The sequence below is a fragment of the Cyanistes caeruleus genome, chromosome Z, assembly GCF_971803275.1.
Source record: "Cyanistes caeruleus chromosome Z, bCyaCae1.hap1.1, whole genome shotgun sequence".
Taxonomy (NCBI): Eukaryota; Metazoa; Chordata; class Aves; order Passeriformes; family Paridae; genus Cyanistes; species Cyanistes caeruleus.
The window spans coordinates 52,853,064-52,875,778 of NC_141732.1; the positions used below are offsets into that span (position 1 = coordinate 52,853,064).

The following is a 22,715-nucleotide window of genomic DNA, read 5'->3' on the forward strand; positions in this document are numbered from 1 at the left end:
CCATGGGTTTTTTCCAGGTTTAGTTTCTAGTACAAAGCTTAAGCATCCTCATGTGATGTTTCAGATTCTATAGAACTGATGACATGTTTGGTTTGTGACCAGAGTAGTCACAACTGCAGCTGGCAACAGGAACTACTGCTTAGGTAGAGTCTGCCATATTATGTGTGCATAGCTGACAACTTGTAATGCTCTCCCTATCTCTTCTGAACATCATATGATATACTTTTCAATAAAGTTTAACACTTTGGTTGAGTCACATTATGTAATCTCCCCCAGTTCCTGTGCAATCATTTTAAACAGCTTAAAGTAGACCAGTCTAGATTTCCACATATGCTCCATAATGACATGAAAAGTAATCTGCAAATAATGCCCAGAAATTGATTTTCTTAATGGTTTTAAAAGTCCTGTGAGAATGATGGCTGGTGGTCTGACATATTAAGGTTGAGAGCAAATCCATACTGCTATGTGTTTGGCAACTATTATTTTCATCACCTCTCTTCTTCCACTGCCAATATCAGAACTTAAAACACTATCAAAAGCATCTGAAAGTTAGGATGCATGAAATCTTCTGCTTATTCCTTACTCCCATGATCTTCCACAGAAAAAAAAATCAGTGGCCTGTTCTTAGATATCTCTTTGTATCCTATTATTGTCTACAATTTTAGAAATTGATAGATTCAGCACTTGTTCAGTATTTTTCTTGTTATCTCTGATAGGTTAACTGCCACCTACTTCCTCAGGTCACCCATTTCACACCTTTTAAAAAAAAACAATAATATATTTTCCAGGCTGATGTCACCTCACCTAAGCTCTGCAAACTCCTGTAATCACTAATAGCTCTGAGATTGCTATTAGCAGAAGATCTGCATGCCAAGATTGTTGAAAGACCTAATTGTTAAAAAAGTGAATTTGATATCATTCACATGTATATATTTAACAAAGCATTATTCACTTTCCTGAAACAGCTGCACTTCTGCTATTTATCTTGGGTAGCAGATGCCTATTATCTATTACTCCTGCATCTTGCAGCTGAAAAAGACCAGTTCACATTTACATGTGAATGACATGTAGTAACAAAGACTAAAAGACAGCAGACAAGAGGACAAGTTTATAAGTAAACATAATAATAGTCTAGAGTTCTATTCAATTTCGTTAAAACTTCCCAACCTAATGATGACTTAAGGCATTAAGAATGGAACTTTATTCCACAAGCCTATCTGAATGTAGAACTCTCAGGGTAAAAATTAATTTCATTCAGGTTACCAAAACAGAGCTACAGAAAGATGACTTTCTAGCTTTAGCAATTCAACTATACAATAATCAATACACACATAAAATTACAGCAATTCAGTTAAATATATAACAGGTAAAGCTTACATTAAAAAAACTGTCCAAATGCCTAACACATATTATCTTGCCTTTGCAAGAAGGTGAAAATGGTGCTCTATTTCAGTCCTATTATCTTCTTGTTAGCTAACTTATGAAGTACAGAAATACACTGCACCTTCTCTACAGTTTCTAGAGCGTGCTTGTGCAAAAATCCAATTCTAAAACCTCATCACATAAAACTTTCATTCAGCCAACTCCCATATGGTCTTTGTAGCTCTTTCACTACTTCATCTCATCCCCTGAAGTAATTTGGCTAAGAAAGTACTTTCCCTTAAATTCAGATTTTCCTTATTATCAGAAACTTATATGTATAATATAAGAATAACCCCAAACTTATTCAGTAAAAGATGAACAATTCTTTTCAAATTAATGTCTTTCACAGGTGTTAATTCTTCCCCTAAAAGTCCACCAAAGAAAAATTCCAGTCAAGTTAGAAGTGTTAATCTTCTCACCAATATTTTCCTTTCTCTATCATATTACCAACCTCCCCCCTTAATTGACCCATAGTGAACATAAATGAGTCATCAAACACATCACTGTTTTTCTCATCATTCACTTACTGCTGCCATCTAAATGACCACTTCAAGATTATTTGTAACCTTAAAACCTCAGAACAATTTTAGAATCCTTTCTACAACACATCGTTAACAAATTTTAAGACTGGATTTTGTTGTACAATTTTTTTAGTGACTTTGGTTTTAAAAAATGTACTAGAGTCAAAAGACAAGGACTTCTAATTGCCACTCAAATGTGTTATTTTTATATTTCAGTTATATCAGGTCCGAATACAACATCTTAAATTTGTCTGTGTTTTTAACAAAAAAATATATGATTTAGCCATACATGGTATTTCATGAATCGGGATGTGTTCCTTGGAACTTCCCTACTTCCACATCATAGCTGTAATTTCCCTGAAAAAAGTTAACGTTTTTCAATTTTTGACAGAGTGGTGGGGTTCTCTAACCCTATTTAACTGGTAATTAAATTCTGAACTCATAGCAACAGGCTTACACTTTTCCTCTTGATATTCTCCTGAATCTAGAACAGTAGTCACGAAAGTATTTCAGAAGATCCTCAAATTCATGACTATCTGAAAAGGAAGCTGTTATAGGGTAACCAATGGAAAGATGAAAATTGGATTATACCTATTTAGGAGAAATCTCACTTTTTCTCTCTTTACAGTTGTTTGCTTGAATATGCTTGATACAGCTTTTCACAAAACTATATCCTGTTAGACAATCCTTTTCCTGAGTCTATGGAACTACTCCAAGTTTTTAAATGCCATTACATTTTGCAATGAAATCTATTCATATTTTACAAAGAGTTTTTCCCCAGCAAGTATGATCAGAAATATATGAAATATGTGGTATGCAGACTGCATACCACATGAGATAATGCACATGCTACCTTTTTTTTACTCCCCTAATCTCTAGTGTGTTAGATAGCTAAACAACTTACAGCTGTCCAGGCTTTTTTTCTGCATCGAGAACACAACCACTCGTTATGGATTTCATGAAAAGGAACACCATAGCAACCTAGAATAAGAAAGCTGGACTGATTATTGTATTCTGCCTTTTTATCAGCAATGTCATACAATTCAATTATATGTAAAAGTGAAACACGTCTGTCCTGTGATAAAGGAGACTTTTACAGTCTAGGCTTACTGCTGATTTCATAGTCTATGAAATATATCTTCCCAAAACTTAAATAAAAAGAAGAACCCACAAAAATCCTCATATGAAAAAAAAACCCAAAAACCCAGCAAACCAAAAAACCAAAATCTCACCAAATTTTTTTACATTTTTTGGAAAAGATGCAGACTTTTTTCAAAACCAATTCATTTCTTACCTTTGTCATTGCAATATCATATCACCAAATCTCCCTGAAGTAAAAATTTGACTTAATGTACTGACATCTATTCTCTGCAAATATACCGTATTTCCAGGTATCTCCTGGACTTCTTAGACTAAAGTAATACAGTTCTACAGTCTTTAGGAGATACTGCAGAAAAATATATGCATTCATCAGCTACTCTTCCAATAAAAAAGAATGTCAAGTGAAGGAAAATACTGCATCCCTAAATTTAATAGCAATATTGACAAAGCCTCTAGAAGTTCACCCTAACTACTTAATAAGGACACACCAGCTTTGCACAGTGATTTAAAATAGAGAAGCAAAAGAATAATTAAATCACTAGAACAGAAAAAAGAATCAGTAGTTTGTGATCATCAAAAGTTTACAAGACAGTTAATTCTTCAATATTTTCACAGCAACCCTAAAAAAGTTACATAAAATGTAACATCGTTTTCAAAAAAAATTAGCCAGTGATTGAAGCATTACAAATGGAAATGTTCTTCAAGTACTTTTAAAGACATGCTAGAAGTGTAGCTAACTATTATTTACCAATAAAGCAATATTTAAAATTACATTTCTGCCAACAAACCAATTAGATTATTTACTTGCATGAACCCGTACGCAACAGTTTGCACATGAAATCAGAAGACTTGTTCCATCTTCTTCAACAAAGGCATTTGATGGATAGTTTTCGGTATTTTCTTCACTGTAAATAAAACACATCTCTGGAATAAGAGGTTTTGTCTTCTCCTTTTCTGCCATCAGTGTTTCTGCTGAGTTTGCTTCACTGAAAGTAGGACTTTCTTCATCTTGATTTTCTGGCTGGAAAATAAAGAAAACCTATATTTAAGTAAAAGAAAGGGAGTCTTACTCTTCCTTTTGACAATGATGAAACTACTCCACCCCTCCCAACTTTCGTACTGAGTGTAACAGTTTCATGAAAAAATTGACTGCCTCTAGGCATTTATCAAGTTATTCTACCTTGATTGTTCCAAGTAACTGTGACATCTAGAATAGCACTCAGCCTGCAAACCAGTTGTCATTGCAGCAGTGTTCAGTGTTACCTCTTGGGCCATTTAACTGGGTCCAGTGCAATAAAGGCTTTTTTCCTGGTTTCTCATGCTGAGAAAATTCCAGTTTAGCACATTAAGAATTAGCAATAGAATACTACATAAACACAGTACTACTAAAACACCATTTTTACTTGCCATTTGACACAGTAATTCCATAAGACAGTATTAAGCCACTGCTTTACAATAATGTAATGTTTTGCATTACTCTGTTTCCAGGGGAGTATTTTTATTGAGAAGGCCTAAGTACTACAAAAACACTTATTTACTCAACACTGAAGGAAGGCAGCATAAAGGAAATAGCTAGAAGACACAAACCTACTTCAGTTCACCACACCAAAAAATGTAATTTCAAGGGAAAATACACACACACTAACACAAATCCAGCATAAATGGTAGTAGAAGGCATACAATGTCTGCAGCCAAGGATAGATGCAAGTGAACAAAGTATCAGTTCTAATTTTAATGACAGGAGTTTATTTACCTCTCTTACAAATGAAATGCATAAGTTCATATTTTTTATAATTTTTTGGAAATTAAGTAGCTAGGCATGTATTTCACACTTCAACCAGAAACAGAGCTCTGCAAATCCATCTTACCTTATAGTATGGCATAAGAAGAGTGCAAATGGCACAGTGCGGTTCCTTTCTTGCACAAGCTGCATTGTACTCTTTTTCAGCATTAAAATTGGGTGGTCTTGTCTGCCACAGGTAGACAAGAGGTCTGGCCCATGCCTCTGACTCTTGAACTTTCTCTTCAACTAAGGTAGTCTCAGGCAGTTCTAAAAGAAAGCAAACAGTGACTATATTGTAGTCATGGAATGAAGATAAAACAATAATTAATCTGTCACGTGTGCTTCTTGTTTGCCACAAGAAGCAAATACGGAAGCAGAATTGTAAAAGACTGACTTGTTGTGTCAGGAAAACCCCACAATTAAGTGCTTTGACATCTGTGTCGTGAGCTGACCACTTCACACACAGCATAAGAAAGTAGATCTATTGTTTACAATTTGTATCTGTATCAACATCCAGACAAGCATTAGACAAATCACTCTACTCACACAGGATGGCACCTCACAAATTCTTCATGGAGAGTGACACTCATTTTCCCCAGGGAGTAATGGGGAACAATCAGATCTAAGAAGCAGAGAGACATGCATGCTGGATCATATGGACAGTGCCTATTAAAGCTGTCACAATCAATGACAAGGCATGTATGTGTCGCCAGAATAATCATGTGAATGTGCAAAGGAAAATATGAAAAGTTTTGAATTGTTATCAGATAACAAAAATGGTCTATTGCATATAGTCCTTCTCTAATGATGTATTTAAGAAAAATCATTCACTTCAAAAGAAAATTCCAACACAGAGAAATATTTAAGTACATTAAGCTGATTCATCATATTCCTGCAGCCTATAACTGCTTTCACTTTATGAAAAAGCAGAGGCTTTATGGGTCTCCTAAGATAAATGTCACACATTGCTACAAAACCTACTGCTACTATACCTACTTGCTACTGCTACTATAAAGTTGGCAACATTTTAATCAGTGTTAAATAAAATATTGACTAAAATATTTGTCTACAAGCCAGCCAAATGTCATAAAAATAAATTAATAAATATATCCTGCATGTGATTTTGAATCCATTTTTTATAGTTTCTCAAACGAACTAATATCAATTCAACAATCATATGCCAATAATTTGGGTAGAAGGGCACAAAGAAAACAACTGGAAAAAAGCTGTCAATATTTAGCAGCAAAGCTTTCTGGTGAAAAACTTAGCTTCAAAAGAACACCAGCGAAGAAACAGCTGAACACAAGAAAAGATGAACATATAAAATGTCAGCATTACTTTTTTAACTTTTTGTATTACATAATTTTTAATTTAAAAGCTTAACAAAGTTTTTGCTAAAAATTTCTGTCCAATCATACTTTTTCTACTGCTTGCAATTTTAAAGAACTGTAAAACACATAGCTCTGAAAGTTATTTCTCAAGTTCTCTTTATATCTATTTAAATTATCCTTTAAAGAGCCATCTTACAAGTAGCTTCAGACTTACAGATTTTTATTTTAATTCTTCCTTTTACATTATTTTCCTTCAGGAGCCTGTAGTCATTATTTTAAATATTTTCATTATAATTGTGACCTCACAGAAAATTCAGAGCTTGACTCTCCCTTATGAAGAAAACAAGGAGGCACACAGAATTTGTTGTGAAGGTTTGTATTACCTTCCATACCTGTTATCTTTGAAACTGACATCCCTTGATTGCACCACTCCTTATCATCACTGAATAATTCTCCCATGACAGTTGAAGTCATGGCCAAGAACCACAGCCTATAATGCTCTTCTTCATTCAAAAATCCATCTTAATATTTACAGTCCTGGAACCAATTCTGGGTTGATAACTGTAGTTCTCTCATACAGCAGTCTGGCTTTTCACTGCCTACAGCAGACTGCTGAGTTCATGGCTATACTGTTTCTGGTTTTAATGAAAACAATATTTAAGTCTTAATTTCATATAAGCTCCATAATTTCACTTCCCTCTCACGTGATCTTTACAAAGGCTTTCCCAACCAAGAAACTGAAAAGAACACAAGAGACAAGAATAAAGCTGGTTTTCAGCAGCCTTTTGTTGCTTTCAAGAGTTTTCTATTTATTTTCAAACCTCATTCCAAACGAAGCCAGAGACAAGATGTCATATGCACATGTACCAGACTCCACCTTTCACAAACTCATAAAAATTTAACACTACTTCAATAAATTTATTTTCTCCTTTACATTATGTTTAGAGTACTTCCAGTTAGCTACTGAATAGAAGCAAACACTCCTCACTTATTTGCCTCTGATCTCTAATATCTGTAATTCTGAATTCTATGTACTTCTATGTCATTTGAGGTGTGACTGTCATCTCCATGATCCTTACTGAAGTCTTCTGCTGTCTCTGCACTACACAAGTTCTCTAATATGATCCTCTGGTATATTACACCACGCAACCCCTCACCCTTCACCATAACAAGAAAGGAAAAATATCCATCCTCTTTTCAGAGGGAGGCTGCCTAATCCAGTACTTAAAGGGATGGTTTACTAACAGGATACAAAATTAAAAGAAGACAGAATAGACCTTCCTAAGGATTACAAGCTTTGTCTGATACTCTGTTAGCACTATTTTAAGGCTAATAAATTTCAGTTCTCTTCACGAATTTCCTAGGCAACCTTGAGCCTGAATTATCATCTTTCAAGGGCTTCAGAAATATTAGTTCACCACCTTATAATCAACATTCACCCACCCACACTGAAATAATCAAATGTCAAGAAATTGGTGTTAAAAAAAAAAGTGACAGAGTACATGACCTCATTACAGAATATGACAATGGTGACTTAAACTTCCTCACCAGGGACAACATGCAATCTTCTGTGTAACTATTCTACATCAGTAGAACTTGGGAAGTTCATTTTTATTTTTTTTCTTTTCACTTTATGTTTTGTGTGTGAGCACCAGCATCAGTGAGAGGAAGAATTTCCACAAAAGCTTCTCTAGTAGTACAAGTGGGGGTACCTTCCTGGTTTCCATGTAGTCAGAGAAGTTATGCACCATAAATAAAAACTGAGAAGCTGTTTAACCAAAACAGGCAAGTAAATTAAAAGAAAAACCAGCTCTCCAACTGTTTGAGAGAAGGCACAGAGAATATAATTACTTGATGTAACAAAGACTGCTGTCTTGGCACAGTTCATGGCCTTTCTTCACTTGCTCATTTGATAATACCAATGTCCTATTTATGTCCAAAAACACAGTGGAAAACTTAAGGGATTTTTAGATTTCGGGTTTTTTCTGTTTATCCAGCACTTCTCACTCCTTTTATTTTCTTGAATTACTCCTTTCATTACTTACTTACAACTGGTAGCTCAGCCTAAAATAAATTTACTTTCCTAACTCACAATGTTGCATGTGATTTCAGGGTAGATATTCAGGGGCCTCATGTGAGCTCAGCATTTCTCTGATCAGACACGTCTGTTAGAAGGACACAAAACAACTGTAGCCTCCAGCTGGCTCCATTCAAAATCCACCTCAACTGAGGATTCTCAAAATAAGAACAGAGAACAATTTGTAGTGTTCATACTTGTCACACTGTATTAGGAACAGCAGAAGCACGACACAGACTCTCTTGTGCAACCAAAGCTAAGAGAGTCTGTGTCGTACTTTTTCTGTTCCTAGTATAGTGCAACACATACTGACTGAAAGGTCTCAGAAACTCTACTGTCATAAGCAAACATATTTCTTCAGCTGTGAATCAGTGCAAATTCCAAATATTCAAAACCTGCAAAACCTGTGGTGGTAGAATCTGTTTCTATAGTGAAAGACAGAATGGCCCCTGCACCCTTCCAAAAAACAAGCATCTAGCTTATAAGACCAGTATGCAATTTTCAAGAAGCACTATGGATGTGGTGTTTCATTCATAATCTTACATATTGACATTTTTCTGAAAGAGCATGAGAATGCTCACAGTTCTGGTAGAGCAAGTTTTGATGAATAGTCACTTATGCGATGCTGCCAACCAACAACAATCCACAATATGCACCATTATGCAATCAGCCTTTCATTGTGATAACTTGGCCTTTCTCTAAGAGAAGTTGGCCCAAGAGTAGCAATTTGAAAGATAAGGGTCAGCCAATGCAGTGATATGAAACACAAACTATGTCTATAGGGAGCATTTTCTTTACACAACACATGAAATTAAGCCGAGGAATCCACCTTGACTTCTGTGTCTGCTGCAACTCAGATCAAGTCACTGACACTTCCTCACAATTAGTTGACAGTAAGTGCACGAACAGGACCCTGCACAGATGAGCAACATAACTCTCTGGTGTGAACTCTGGTGTAGCTTGCTTTCTTTTTTTTTTTCCCAGCTATTTAGCATGAAACATACATTTCAAATTAAGACCCAATCAAGACAAAAGTGAATAAAGAATCCTCAGCATTCTTTCATATAGAAACTTTCAGCTCAACTACAGGGTAAAACACATCTTGCTGTGAGAGAGAATAAAAGAAAATTACAGGATTTGAACCTGCTAGCCATGACAGGGAAATCTGCACCTCAGTTGACAGCACTGTTCAAGAGATTGCACACTCGTGCATAACACACAGACACACTGACACACATTTATTTTGCAAGTCTGTTAGTCTGCACGTGGTTTTGAAACACTCTTATACGAATTAAGTCCACTTTTGTAACTTCTATTATGCTTCTTACTGTAAATAGATCACACATTCATGCTTTAGTCTAAAATGGATTAATACCAGTCAAAAAATGTATTAATTGGATGATCTAATGCAGCCTATTCCTAAGTTTGTAAATACATTTTATTGTCACCACTTACAGTGGTCAGAGATCTTGAATCCCCCTAAACCATCTGTGCATATTTACTTCACTTCAAATATTTTTGGAAGTATTACTTTACCAGATACAATTCATAATTATGTTGAATACTTTGTTTCCTAAGGGGTTACACCAAGTGCTCTTTTTTCCAACTGAAAAGCAGAAACACTTGATGATACAATTACAACTTTAAATAAACACATAACTGTTGATATTAATCTTACTGTATCATATTGTGCTGATTCTGGCCAGGGCAGAGCTGATTTTCTTCACAGTAGCTAGTATGGAGCTGTGTTTTGGATTTGTATTGAAAATGGTATTGATAGTATAGAAATGTTTTTGTTATTGCTGAAGAGTGCTTGCACAGCATCAAGGCCTCTCCTGCATCTTGTGCCACCCTGAAAGTGAGTGCTACAAGAATATTCCAATTGTCTCCCTGATCTGGTCGGTGGGGGAGTGAGTGAGCAGCTGTGTGGTGCTTAGATGCCAGCTGGGCTTAAACCACAACACATATATAATTCAGCCACAGTATTACTGACAGCACTAGGTGATTAGCAATGCTAAATTTGATGATAGTTCCTGCTATCATATTCATACCTGAAAAGAATATTTCTATAGGATCAATTAATCTCTGTAATATAATTTCAGAAACAGCAGTTCTCATGAATGTGATTATTCATGTGCATCTGTACCCCTTTATATATTTAAGAAAAACGAAACAATTCATTAAAACAAACTGCGTAGACAAAAAGAAAATTATAGCCCAGGATGTGTTTTGATACAAAGGAAACTCCTTCCATAGCAAAGTATTTCTAAACAGTTACTATGCTGCCTTCCAAGTGAGTAAGTGAATGAATTAATTGTTTTCACTAATGTTACTGGGTTTAACAGTTTGTGGGAAACTTGCTCCAACACAATGCTAACGCTTTGAATGGTTTTTGCTTACTAAGTTAAACTCAAATTATCAGGCAGAAAACATTTGGGCCATTTGCAGAATGGGCTGTTGCCAGCATTTGCTGATTTAACCCAGCAGATGTGAAAAGCCATAGACAGTAATACAGTACAATTTGCTTTTGCCAATCTGAACAATGATTTTGCTGCTTGGGGTTATGTTCCACTGATGTTTCCTGGCTTTGTACAGCAGCATTCTCCGCTATGAAGAGCACAGAAGCATCTGTTATTTTTCAGGTAGTTGAGCAGAATTTCAGCCCTGGGAGGAATTATCTATACTATCAAATGTCCTGGAGGAAATAATACTAATATTTATTTTTTTTTTAATATGATGAAAAAAAAAAAAAGGACAGTCGGGAAAAAGTTTTGTACTTGAAAACTTCACTGTTCCAGCAGTGTATCAGCAAACTTAGTTTCAGAAATTGTATCTCTTTTACTTTTCTTTTCAGTAATGAAAGGCATAGATCTCCTAGCAAAATATGAACAGAAAAACTTTTTAATTTATTGTACTGTTCAAGAACTTTCATTTTTTGTATGGGACCATTGAGTAAAGTACTGTGAAGTATGTAAACACACATCTAGGTTGGAGAGCCTAATTGCCAAATTAGCTATTAATACTTCAGTTCTCATAAAAATTTCATATAAAGATAGCTATATTGAATCAGAGCTCTAGAAGTTAAGCTGAAGAGCTCCTGGATCAAATCACATTTGGCTCCCAAAACGAGGTATGGGGTGCTTTAATAAAAAAAAAAAAAAAAAAAAGTTAAATATAAAAAAAGTATAAGACATCAGTTGTAGCAGATCTCAAAATGTTTTGAAAAGTTTGAAAAATTCAGCATTAAAAAAAAAAACAAAACCAAACACCATTTTTGAAAGACAATTTCACAGATTTGGAAAATTTGATAGTGGGATACTCTGACTTTCCTTCAACATACTGTTAGAGCCCCATAATGAAATTCACATTTGTTTTGTGATTGAACTGCATATTGTGATTGCTCCACTTTCCTCAATGTGATTTGTACTTGTATTGTGACTGAACTGTATATTACAATTCAACACCCTGATAAACATAACTTGTGTCTTCACTATAATTTAAGTGCATTGCTGTATCACTCTATTAAATTGAAATCACATGCAATTTCAAGTAATTTCATATATGAATATTCTGTATTATTCACTAAACCATCCACACACAGAATATCTAGAAGAGTCTGGTCAGAGTGCATTGTACTCCTACATTAACTGGCACAGCCAGCAGGCTTTTCCTGAGGTTGAGTAGTACCCACTAAAACAGTAACGATTACTTTGGCAAAAACATTCTTTCTGATTTGGTATTAATCACAGGTAAGAACCTTGTAAGAAAAATCTCATTGTGATTAAGACTGGCTGCAGACAGAACCACTACCACTTAAAACAGTAAATAAAGTTAGTATAAATACTGGAAATTTAAATTATAAATAAAAATTTAAATTAAATTTAAATTTTTATTTAAATACTAATTTAAATAAAAATTAGTATAAATGGCTGGAAAAATCTCACCAGTAACTTTGAAAAGGAGGGATGGGAAAACCCTGACCATGATTTTTCATGGAAATCAGGCAGCACTGATCCCACCACTACTTTGGACGAATATGAAAAACTGAAAGGTTCCAAGTGAAGAAAGGAGAGAAAAGCAGGCCTTCACAGGTTGCTGGGTATTTACTTAGGAGCACTAGTGTCTAAATTAGGAGAAATTAACACAGCATATTAGAACAAGTAAAAGAAACAGTTAAATAGCATAACTTAAACAAAGTAAAATTCCTATTATACTTCATTTTCAATATGTGGAATATGTAAAACAACCCTGGTCAGGCTGTACTGGACCCCGATCTTTCTAACAAATTGCAAAGTAACTAAAAAGTATTTCATTTACATTGCTATGATTCTGATAAACAAGCTTAGGGAAAACTCTGAGGATTCATAGCACGGAGATTCAGTTTACATTTAAATGATCTGTAGAACTAGTTCCACAGAACTATAGCATTTATTATACTGTTATTTCTGAAAATTACCATTTTTGTTTGCTTACTAATTCCTGCAACATTCTCTATACTTAATTCTCTATTTGAAACACTAGAACATAAAGATACCAAATAATTACAAGGGGTAAAAACCAATCTTTCATTCACAGCATTCCCTAAATGGCTGCATTCCGCATGCACAACTTTTCTATGCATTTGGAACGAAGAATTTAACCCTAGCAGTTAAGGTTCAAATTATCAAAGATGTCTACTTACTCTGGCTACCTAAGCTGAAGCACAAGCAACACGTTCTTACTGATGCTAAAGCCCACAACCTATCCAGTGTCTCCAGAAATACAGCTACTTACCATGTCCAGAAACCAAGCTCAAAGGTGACCCACTAGTCAGGCAACCTATTTAAAACGTGGACAGGAGGCCACAGAAAGGGAGATGTTCTTAAATCTGTATGAACTGCCAACAGGAATTATTTACAGCATCATTACTGCATATATGTATATATATTGTCTATATTAAAGCAATTCCAGTAATTTCACCTGTCTTTGCACTGTGAAAATCTAAATAACAGCCCCTGTATTTATAAATCTGTTCAAAGAGACATCTCAGCAAAATCAAAGCAGAAAAAAAGAAGATCTGCTGGAATCTATAGGCACAGCCTATCAGCAAAAAACACAGTTGAAAGTATAAAACCACTGCAAGCTCAGACTACAAGCTAAAGATTAACAGATATCCGCTCTATTGAAAAACTTTAATTCATAGCACTTACTAACAGCTGCTTTCTCAATTCCATTCCTTTCTGTAATTTTTCACAGTTGTTATGAAAAAATTTGTATTTTGTCTTCCAATGTAATCTGCTTGCGGTAAATGTCCTTATCACAAAAAAACCCCACATTGATCAATAACTAAAATCACATTGGAATTTTTAGGAACAGATACTGCTACCCATATACATGCTTACTGATTTACTAATTAAACACCAGTCTTCCAGGATACACATCTGTACAAAAGCGGAAAAAAAGAAAGCTTTCTCATCAGTCATTAGGCATGTCTTGCCTTTTAATAAAATTAGTCCCTCAGATACAACAGGGTGACTTGGTGGTACTTCCTTATTTTGGAAATTAAAATGCAGCATCATTGACCATACGGCAAAATACTATATGACTAAATAAATATTCCATTATTATGCTGTCAGAGTGTTTCAGAAATAGTACAAAGCAGAATCACCAGCACACTCCTGTTTTATGCTACTCTAAAGGAAAAAACAGTACCAAGTGGGGAAATATATTTTATGGTTATTTTGTATCTCTCAGGCAGCACAAATCTAACCTACATCAATATACTACTCCAGCACAAGTTCCCCTTGGCAAAACACAAATGAAATTCGAGGAACAAGGTTATTTGAATGCGTTAAGATCGTCTGGAAGCTCTTCACCAACCCAAGACCTCTTCATAAGTATCTAAGTATAGAAGATGCAAAACAGACTCAATCTCAGATCCAAATTCATGATAAATCAATGCCCAAATCAGAATTATAAATTTGTATCTTCAAGCTACAGTTCCTGCAGATCACTGAAACAAATATCCCATAGACACTTCATACACTAGGAAGCAACTGCATTTAAACTCCTTCAAGAGTCAAAAATGTAATTATTTTGTACATTAAAAGATACATATTACATACACTTCTCAGCTAAGAAAAAACAGTCAGCAAAACCTCTCTGATATTAAAATTAAGTCACTTTCAATACTAATGGTTTGCAATGCAGCTTCAGATTTTAACAAAGGTGATGATAAATCTGTGGGTAAGTTATTACCAGAATAATTTATTAGGCAATACCAATTAATTACATCAATAATTAATCCTTTGTAAATGCAAGTCATATGTTTTTTGTATTTCTCTTTGGACTATAACTACAGAAACAGAAGCTCAGCTTCAGAAGGTCACCCTACAGAAGGGGTGTCTGTCTCCTTGGTAAACGTCACATCCAGTTTGCCTACCAGCTCCATTGCTACCCTTGAGAAAGCAACTGAGAGGCTTCACTAATGCAGCAGAAAATCCATTTTCATTTTGGCACACCTGATAATGAGAAATTATACATGCCTTTCTATACAAGACTGCAATTCTATTCAGTCCTTTATGAGGCAAAATACCATATTCTAAAGCTAAGAAACCAGCACAATTAGAGCTGCAAGGTTCATCTAGGGAACAGTGATTTTTCAATGATCACAACATACGCCACTGTCCAGCAAATGAGGATAAATGTTAGAAGAACTGGTTTGTATTCTATTCTTGATCAAAATATTGGCTAATCTTAGATCCTATAGGTGTCCGCTAAAAGGCAGACAACTGCTACTCATGAAATACGTAAAGGGACAAGAGCTGGCAGTGGTAATAATCAAAGCTGTCAGTTCTTGCCATTTCTATAGATTAGCTGCTGGCCCACAAGGTTGAAAAAGAGGACTGGAAATTCAGGAAAAAACTTTTATTTGACCTTTTAAGAAATCACTTTCCTAAATACCTACTAAAGATCATACAATATTTTTACAAAAGGTTTCTTGGGCTCTTCAGAACCCACTCACACACTTTGTGTCAGAACTTAATTATGTCAATTATACCTTGAAAACTGAGCTCAAACAAAACAGAAGTAATGTAGGTACCAAAGAAAAGGAGAGAAAACATATTTTTCTATACTGTTGAAGTGGTAAATAGTTCTGGACTCTTTAGTGCTAAATGATGATGATATAAAAAAAACATACATAAATTATGATCTTGATTAACCCATACACAAAAGCAAAGCCTTTTGAAGAAGTAAAACTTCATTCAACAAAACATTATGGGAGGGAAAGCAATACTGGAAATTGTAATACTAATGTGTACAGTGCTAATAATATAAATATGCCTCTATCAATTGGTTAGCAAATTCTTATGTACCTAAGCAACACCAAGAAAAAAACATTTCTTTCTCAAGTAAGCAAGAAACTTCAAGCAAAATCTCCTGTTTTAAGGTCTGAAACAGAAGAATAGCAACTGCATCTACAAGTGCAATTTTCCCCCTATTTAAGCAGGCTTAGCCTATTTATGGTGTTACTGAACAAGCCTTAAAGGGCTTGATTTCTAATATCAAATCAAGCATATCTCATAGGGTGCCAATAGTTAATGTAAAAACCAAGGTTTTGTACTATCTCACAGCAGAAGCCAGTTCCCATTCAGAAAAGTTCTCTCTTTCTGTTTCCTTATCCTTATCCAACTAATGAGAGCAAAACGACTTTGAAATTCTGCATCATACTTAAAATGCTAAAAAACATATACGAAGAGCCCCATACTGAATTCAGTCTATACATTATAATTACATCATTTAGAGCAATGGGAAATTTAAGTCAACTTGAATCTAAAAACAGTTTCTAATGTTGCATGACCAAATAGCGTGGGAAAGAAATCTCTGGGACCAATCAATGTGCATTCAAAGTTAGTATGCTTGCTCCTTCTGCTGAATTTGCTTTTTTATTGCTTAAGTGAGCAGAAATACAATTGTATTAAATACAACAGAATATTATTACCACAAGTTAATATACTGCACTGAGTATAAGACCAAGGTTCATTACAAAAAAACTGTTAGTATATTGAGTGTGACATACAGCCCACATTGCTGCACTTACTCTCTTGAACTGGCAGCTTGGGCTACAATTTCTAGGATTCATTCCCCAGTCCTTAGTATTTCTCAGTGCTCAGTCTTTTAGGCATTAATTCCACAGTAAGTCAGTCATACATAGGGAAAAGCTTCAGGGAGAGTGAAAAAAAAAATCACCAATGGCAATAAAGAATTAATTATTTTTCAAAAAGAAAGGCACACATATATAAGAACATACGGTGATAAAAATAAAACACAAAACTCAAATGTCCAAGTGATCCTGTGAAAAAAAATTAATTTCTGCCAAAGAACTCTGTATTAAAAGTGAATTCAGAAAGCCTCTGCTAAGATTTAAGCATCTTGTTCAATACGCTAGTATTCTATTCTATTCTATTTGCAAAATTACAATTCTGAAACAGCTGACAGTGTCAAAGGATGCTACCTACTTGTTATTAACATGCTCTGATCACCTCTATTCACAGAAACTTCTTAATAGAACCCTAGTACCTGAAAAACTTCAACTAAATTAATTTGAATATATATTATCGGTATTAGAAATGGCTATGGACTATTCAACTTGTGGAAAGTTATACAAGTTGCAGATGAAATATAAAGCCTCAATTACTTCACTTTTCACAAAAGCCCTAGCCTATATCATCTTCCTGGTTTTGTTTGTAGTAATTATTTTACTGGACCCAGAAAAATTAAAATATAAACTAATTTACAATACATAAATCCCCCTTGTAAAACAATCAGAAATTACTGTACGAAGAGATTATACTATCATAGTCTCAACCAGTATAATTTTTGCCCAAAGTCACAGAGAACAAGAACCGAGTAAGTAGGAATGTTGAATTACATTTCAGCTAACTCCAGAATATGGATGAAGCACCCCCATAAAGACAAATATAGTCATTAGTACATTGATACCGATTACTTCTCTCGTATCTGACATAAACAATCTTGAAAAATATCAGAAAATCATCTAGCCACACATCTCTAACCCACATGCCATCATGTGTCAGGCAACTTAATGAGGTTACAGTTTGCCAGTCTCCTTCATCAGTTTTTCAATCTTTGTCTTGGATTTAAACATTCTACTCACCCAAATGCTACTGTTTCTCTTTTGGTGCTCTTACAAAAGTCATCTGATAAATTAGATTACAATGAGAGACAGATGCATGAAAACAGTAATAATTCCAGTTCCAGCTAGGAAATACCAGTAACTGCCATGTCCAATAAAACTTTTAATTACTTCCTTCGATCAGTAAGCAGATGTGTACTTAATGGCTCTTGATTCTAAGACAGCTCATACTTTCCTAAAAAAATACATCCTTATCTATCAGAGGAACTATCATCATGCAAAGAGGAAAGACTTTAAGGTATACGATTTCTTGTCAGGATGTTGCTACTTTCACATAAAATTAATACACTGGGAAGTTGGCAAACTACTGGATGAGATGGAAAATGTCTTGGCATTAGAAAAATCCTTGACTCAAAACTGTCATCATATCATCAACTAGACAGATTATATCATACACAATCCGTGCTTAAATATGTTTCAACCATAACACTGAAAAAGCATCAGCAGGCAAAAGGAATATAATCTAATTTTACAAAGACCACTTTCACTGCAACCTACCACATATTAAATCTTTAATTACTTTACTAGATGAAACTTAGTATTAATATCATCCTGTAAATTACCATAACATTTTCTGAAATATGCTCTGTCTAGCCCTCAAGGTATTCAAACATGCTCATATATGATACTGATCATGGGTCTAAGCTGTCTCTAATTTTCAGGAAGATGCTTAACAGCTAATTGAAGTATCATGCCTGGCAAAGCTGCAGCTTAGATAAAAACTGAAAGAGAGAGTATAGCTTTCCAAAACTAGTGAGACTGAAGACACAAATCAATTAATTCAGGGTTGAAACAAGGAGGGAGATGTATTGATGAGAGATCAATTGAACTTAAAGCAGTCAGCTCAACAATGCCTAACTCACCAACTGAAAGTATAATATTGCTTAGTTACAAGAAGAAGAATCAATTAAGAGGCATGCTGTCTCTCAAGTCAAGAAAATTTATCTGCAGCTGTAAGAAACAACTACTGTTATTGAAATGTAATTGAGAGGGGGAAAAAAAATCAGGTAAAAATTGCAGGTAAACACTGAAGTATGCAGTAATGCTGGAATCAGACCCATAGTCACAGACATGGCATCAGCTCCAGCTTATCAAACTACCTAAGGGAGAGTGAGAACTCCAGTTCTGCTAGCTAAGGAGATTCTGGAAAACAGCACCTCAAAATTTTATGTTTTACAGAACTAAAATGGTACAGTGATATGAAAAAGGAATGTGTTTGCTTCCATTTTGATCTATACTTCGGATGTGCATTTCCATAATCTTTGCAAGTCACATTTGATAGAATAAAGTAGCTTTATTCAACAACTTTGGATGGCTCTATACATGATTGCTGGGTAAAGCAGATTTACTTTCTATATTACTTCAAAGAAGGAAACCCCTATGTTGGGTACATTTCTTAGATTTTTTAGCCTGTCTGCATGAAGCAGTGACTCTCTAAATGCCTATATAGATGGTTTCATAAAACCATAAAATTATCATCAGAAAAATGTATTAAATAGTCCACTCACCTTCATCACTAGTTACTTGCTGTTTAACCAAAGTCATTGGTGATCTAGCTGGGGGTTTATGTAGTGGATGACGCCAGCTCTTAGATATCTTCTTTCTTTCAACTTCCTCTGACTGGAAGGAAAAAACACAACTGATTTAGTATGTAATTCTGCATAATTAATTACTAAAAACATAAGCATTCTTCTGCAAACAAGCACAAATATCAAGTCTACATATACTACCACAGTATACTTGAAAGACCTTTAGTTTACCAATACAATATTTGCCTCTAATTAAGAATATGTACTGTAATTAATTTTAAAAGTGCAATACCTGTCATACACAAATCATTTCAGGTATAATTTACTGCAGCCCTTCCCAACTTATAGAGCATAAATCCTGCTTTGCTCATGTGATGTTTTGCTCATGTTGAGAGGAAGATCAGCATCCTGATAATTTTCTGCAAATAATTCTGTATACCTGTAGTATAACAGAGCCAGTAACTGACCAGAAAAATGAAGGAGAAACCCACTGGCTTCATTTGTGAAAGATTCCAAAATTCCTCAAGAATGAAAAAAATAAAAAAATCTGGAGTTGAGATAAGAAATCAAGAGTCCTGATATATGATTAACATGTCGATTTAGTATATGAAGATATTCTTTCCTTCTTCAAACACCCCTGTGTACATTCAGTTTAAAGTTATTCAAGCTTCAAGAACTAAGGCCAAGACTTCAAAGTCTTGAAGTGCCTCTGGGGGAATCCCAAAGAAAATGAGCTACTGATGGTGTCTGGAGGTTCAGGACCCAGGGACATTGGCAGAGGTGTGGGAAGGATGAAGTTTCACACAATCCTTATGGACCACAGCATTTGATGCCTCAAGACCCTGAATCCAACCTAGCACATTACACACATGGCCCTTGCAGTAAATTATAAAACAACATTATATTTATCGTGATAAGCAGAGGGTAGAAGATATGGTCAAAGCACAGGACAGGTTTATGGTCTAAAACAGTTAGCGATTAAGTAGAAAGGGAACTGTCAAGCTTTTTAAATTGCATTTGTACAGTACACTTGTTCACTTAAAAGAGAAATAAATGCAATAATACTACAGAAAATCTGAAACCTTATAAATATAATGTGGCTGAAAGGCATAAGAAGAGAGAGATACAATCTCTAATACATGTTAATAAAACAGTGAGCTGTTTGTACTGCTCCTTATTACAGTGGAAAGGCTGAAGCCAAGATTATTAAAACTTACAACATTGAAAAAAATCGCTAGAGCACAGCTCACATATGTGGAAGGGTCAGCACAATTTTTTAGTTTGGCTTCTAAAATATATTCTCAAAGAAGTCTCGCAGTTTGGCAGTGGATCTCCTGCATTCTCTCTGCCAATTTGAGATTCAGCTCAATACTCAGAAAGCTACTGACAACCACCATACACTTGTAGGTGGGTCAAAACTGACTATGCAACATAGCAGAATAGCATGAGTTTAAAAAAAGGCCATATGTTTGTAGGTAGCCCAAAGAGAAAATAATATTAAAATCTATTATTTAAAAATTAAAAATATATTCCTTTTAATAGTGGAATTTTTTCATTCAAATGTTTCCTTTACATATTTTAGTTCATTTCCAGAATCCAAGAACAGTAAGTAGGTGAAGCTCATAGCCCGGTTCATATTGGCAGGCAGTGAATATGGGAATAGCTTTGAGAATAGTTGCTGACACTTTAGATTCACAAATATAAAGTCAAATTATGAGATATCTAAAATAACAGGGAAAAATATGTCAATAAGCAAACTCCAAGAACAGTCTGCTTTTGGATCAGAATTGCCACTCTTGCCTGAATTCTTCAAAACACATTCCAATTATCATCTGATTAAAATCATGCATAATCTTAAATGCTTTAATATGGATATCAGGTCTCATTAGAAAAATGCTCATTCATATTTCATTAAATCAAGAATATATTACAATTATGATGCAATTTGCTTCACATACACAAGATATTTCCATGCTGTCTTCTTCATCCTTTTTTACAATGGGCACTTTTCCATGTTCCAAACTACTTCCAGAACTTTCTAGGTTGCTGATACCATCCTCTGTCGAGACACTTCCCTCTCTATCTGGATTTTCTGCTTCAGAAGTTTGTCCCTCTGCTTTATGGTATGGTATGGATGAAACATATTCATTCTGAGATTTCAAACTTTCTTCTTTTCTACTGCTATCAGAAGCAGGCTTGCTGGCCTCAGAATCTTCAAGTGTAAAAGAAGAATGACTGGAATCTATCCTGTCCTCATCTTCCATTTTTGTTTTCTCTAGTACAGGAACAGGGCTCAAAATTGAGTCTGAAGGGATGCTTCCTATAAATCAAGAATATGATTTGTTAATAAATCCCACTTTACCATACTGAATTTCATAGCAATCTAAATTATTCAAATTCAAAGCATGGTTCCTTATTTAGAAATCATACAGAAAACCATTTGGTGGGAGGGCATACACAAATAGGGAGCATAGGTTTTATCAAAGAATAAATTAAATGTAAATGGTTTAGAGTTTAGAGTATGAAATACAGTTTTGATCATTTAGGCGGTACTTTGCAGTTGAATTATAGCAGGTCTTCAATTAATTCAAAATAATCAATATTCATGTAGCTTCCTCAGTCTTTATTCATATTGCCTATATGCACTTTAAGTCAATGAAAAAAAAAATATAAAAGGCTGGTATATTGAACCTTATACCCTGCCTTTTATACCTATTATGCCTATTTAAAAATGAAAATAACCAAAGATTAATGGTTTATAATTACAAAGACATATTTCAAACAGATACGAAGAATATTTTTCAAACAACAGCATCAGTCTAAAAATGAAAAGCAATTAGCATAATTTTATTTTCAGAAAATTAGCATAATTGTATATTCTAGTGATACTGAAGAGTGAAATTGTGTGGATTTTACTTTACAAAAATTCTTCCTCTGCTGATGCTTGCATTGGACAGACAGAACAATGGGCTAGAGAGTTCACTCAAAAACATATTCCTAAAGAACTCTGGCATACACTGAAGTGAATTCTAATTCAGCAGCACATCCATGATATTAAAGAAAATAGCTTCTGTTAAGTCCCTCACTCATCTTTCTTTACAAATTGAGGCAATTTGAACTTGTTTTTTCTGAAAAATTTCCTTTTCAACACAAATGAATATAAAACTTAGTAACACAAAGACAGTAGTAAAATGTAATCTGTGGGCACAAACACTACTGCTTCAACTGAGAATAATGGCCATATTAGCCAGAGACAATGCAAACTACCTTCTTCAACATGAGTACTGGAGCTTCTATCGTATCTAAAAATGTCCATTTTCCTACAAAGGTCCAGGCACTACCCTTTAAGAAGACAAAGGAGAGAGGGCAGCTCTCCACTCCTCTCTGCTTTTCCTTGCCTTGCCTCAGAATGGGTGCTAATTAAATAGTATTTTCTCAGTGTTCATGAACATCACATACCTCTATTAAAAGTTATGTGAAGATGTAAAGTAATTTTAAAAAAATAAATTATTAGAACAGACCTGGAAATGGTTTGATAGAGCACCAGACAATTTGTGTAGAGGACTTTCTGAACTTCCATTGATGGCACCACCATATTGCAATACCTTGGTATCTTTATGTAAATCAATCATGGTGATTATCACCTCCAAATATGCACGAACATAACCATTCACAATAATTAAAATACTGTCTATATGCAGTTTGAAAATAAATTTTCAGTAGCAATATAAAACAAAATACAACCACTTCTAAAC

The 22,715-nt window shown here is 34.7% G+C and overlaps 1 protein-coding gene across 11 annotated transcripts in view; it reads right to left on the reverse strand.

Annotated features, from left to right (window-relative positions):
- The window catches only part of KDM4C (lysine demethylase 4C), a 253,824-nt gene that overhangs the window by 96,187 nt on the left and 134,922 nt on the right, over positions 1-22,715 (reverse strand). For all 11 annotated transcript variants that reach the window (XR_015280377.1, XR_015280376.1, XR_015280378.1 and 8 more), the window contains 5 exons: positions 20,919-21,280; positions 18,940-19,051; positions 4,913-5,094; positions 3,849-4,065; positions 2,848-2,924 (listed from right to left, as the gene is read on the reverse strand). Coding sequence is in view for 8 of the 11 variants with exons in the window: in XM_086867884.1 (XP_086724010.1) it covers positions 2,848-2,924; positions 3,849-4,065; positions 4,913-5,094; positions 18,940-19,051; positions 20,919-21,280 (950 nt within the window). In the remaining 3 variants the exon portion in view is untranslated. The remainder of the gene's footprint in view (positions 1-2,847; positions 2,925-3,848; positions 4,066-4,912; positions 5,095-18,939; positions 19,052-20,918; positions 21,281-22,715) is intronic.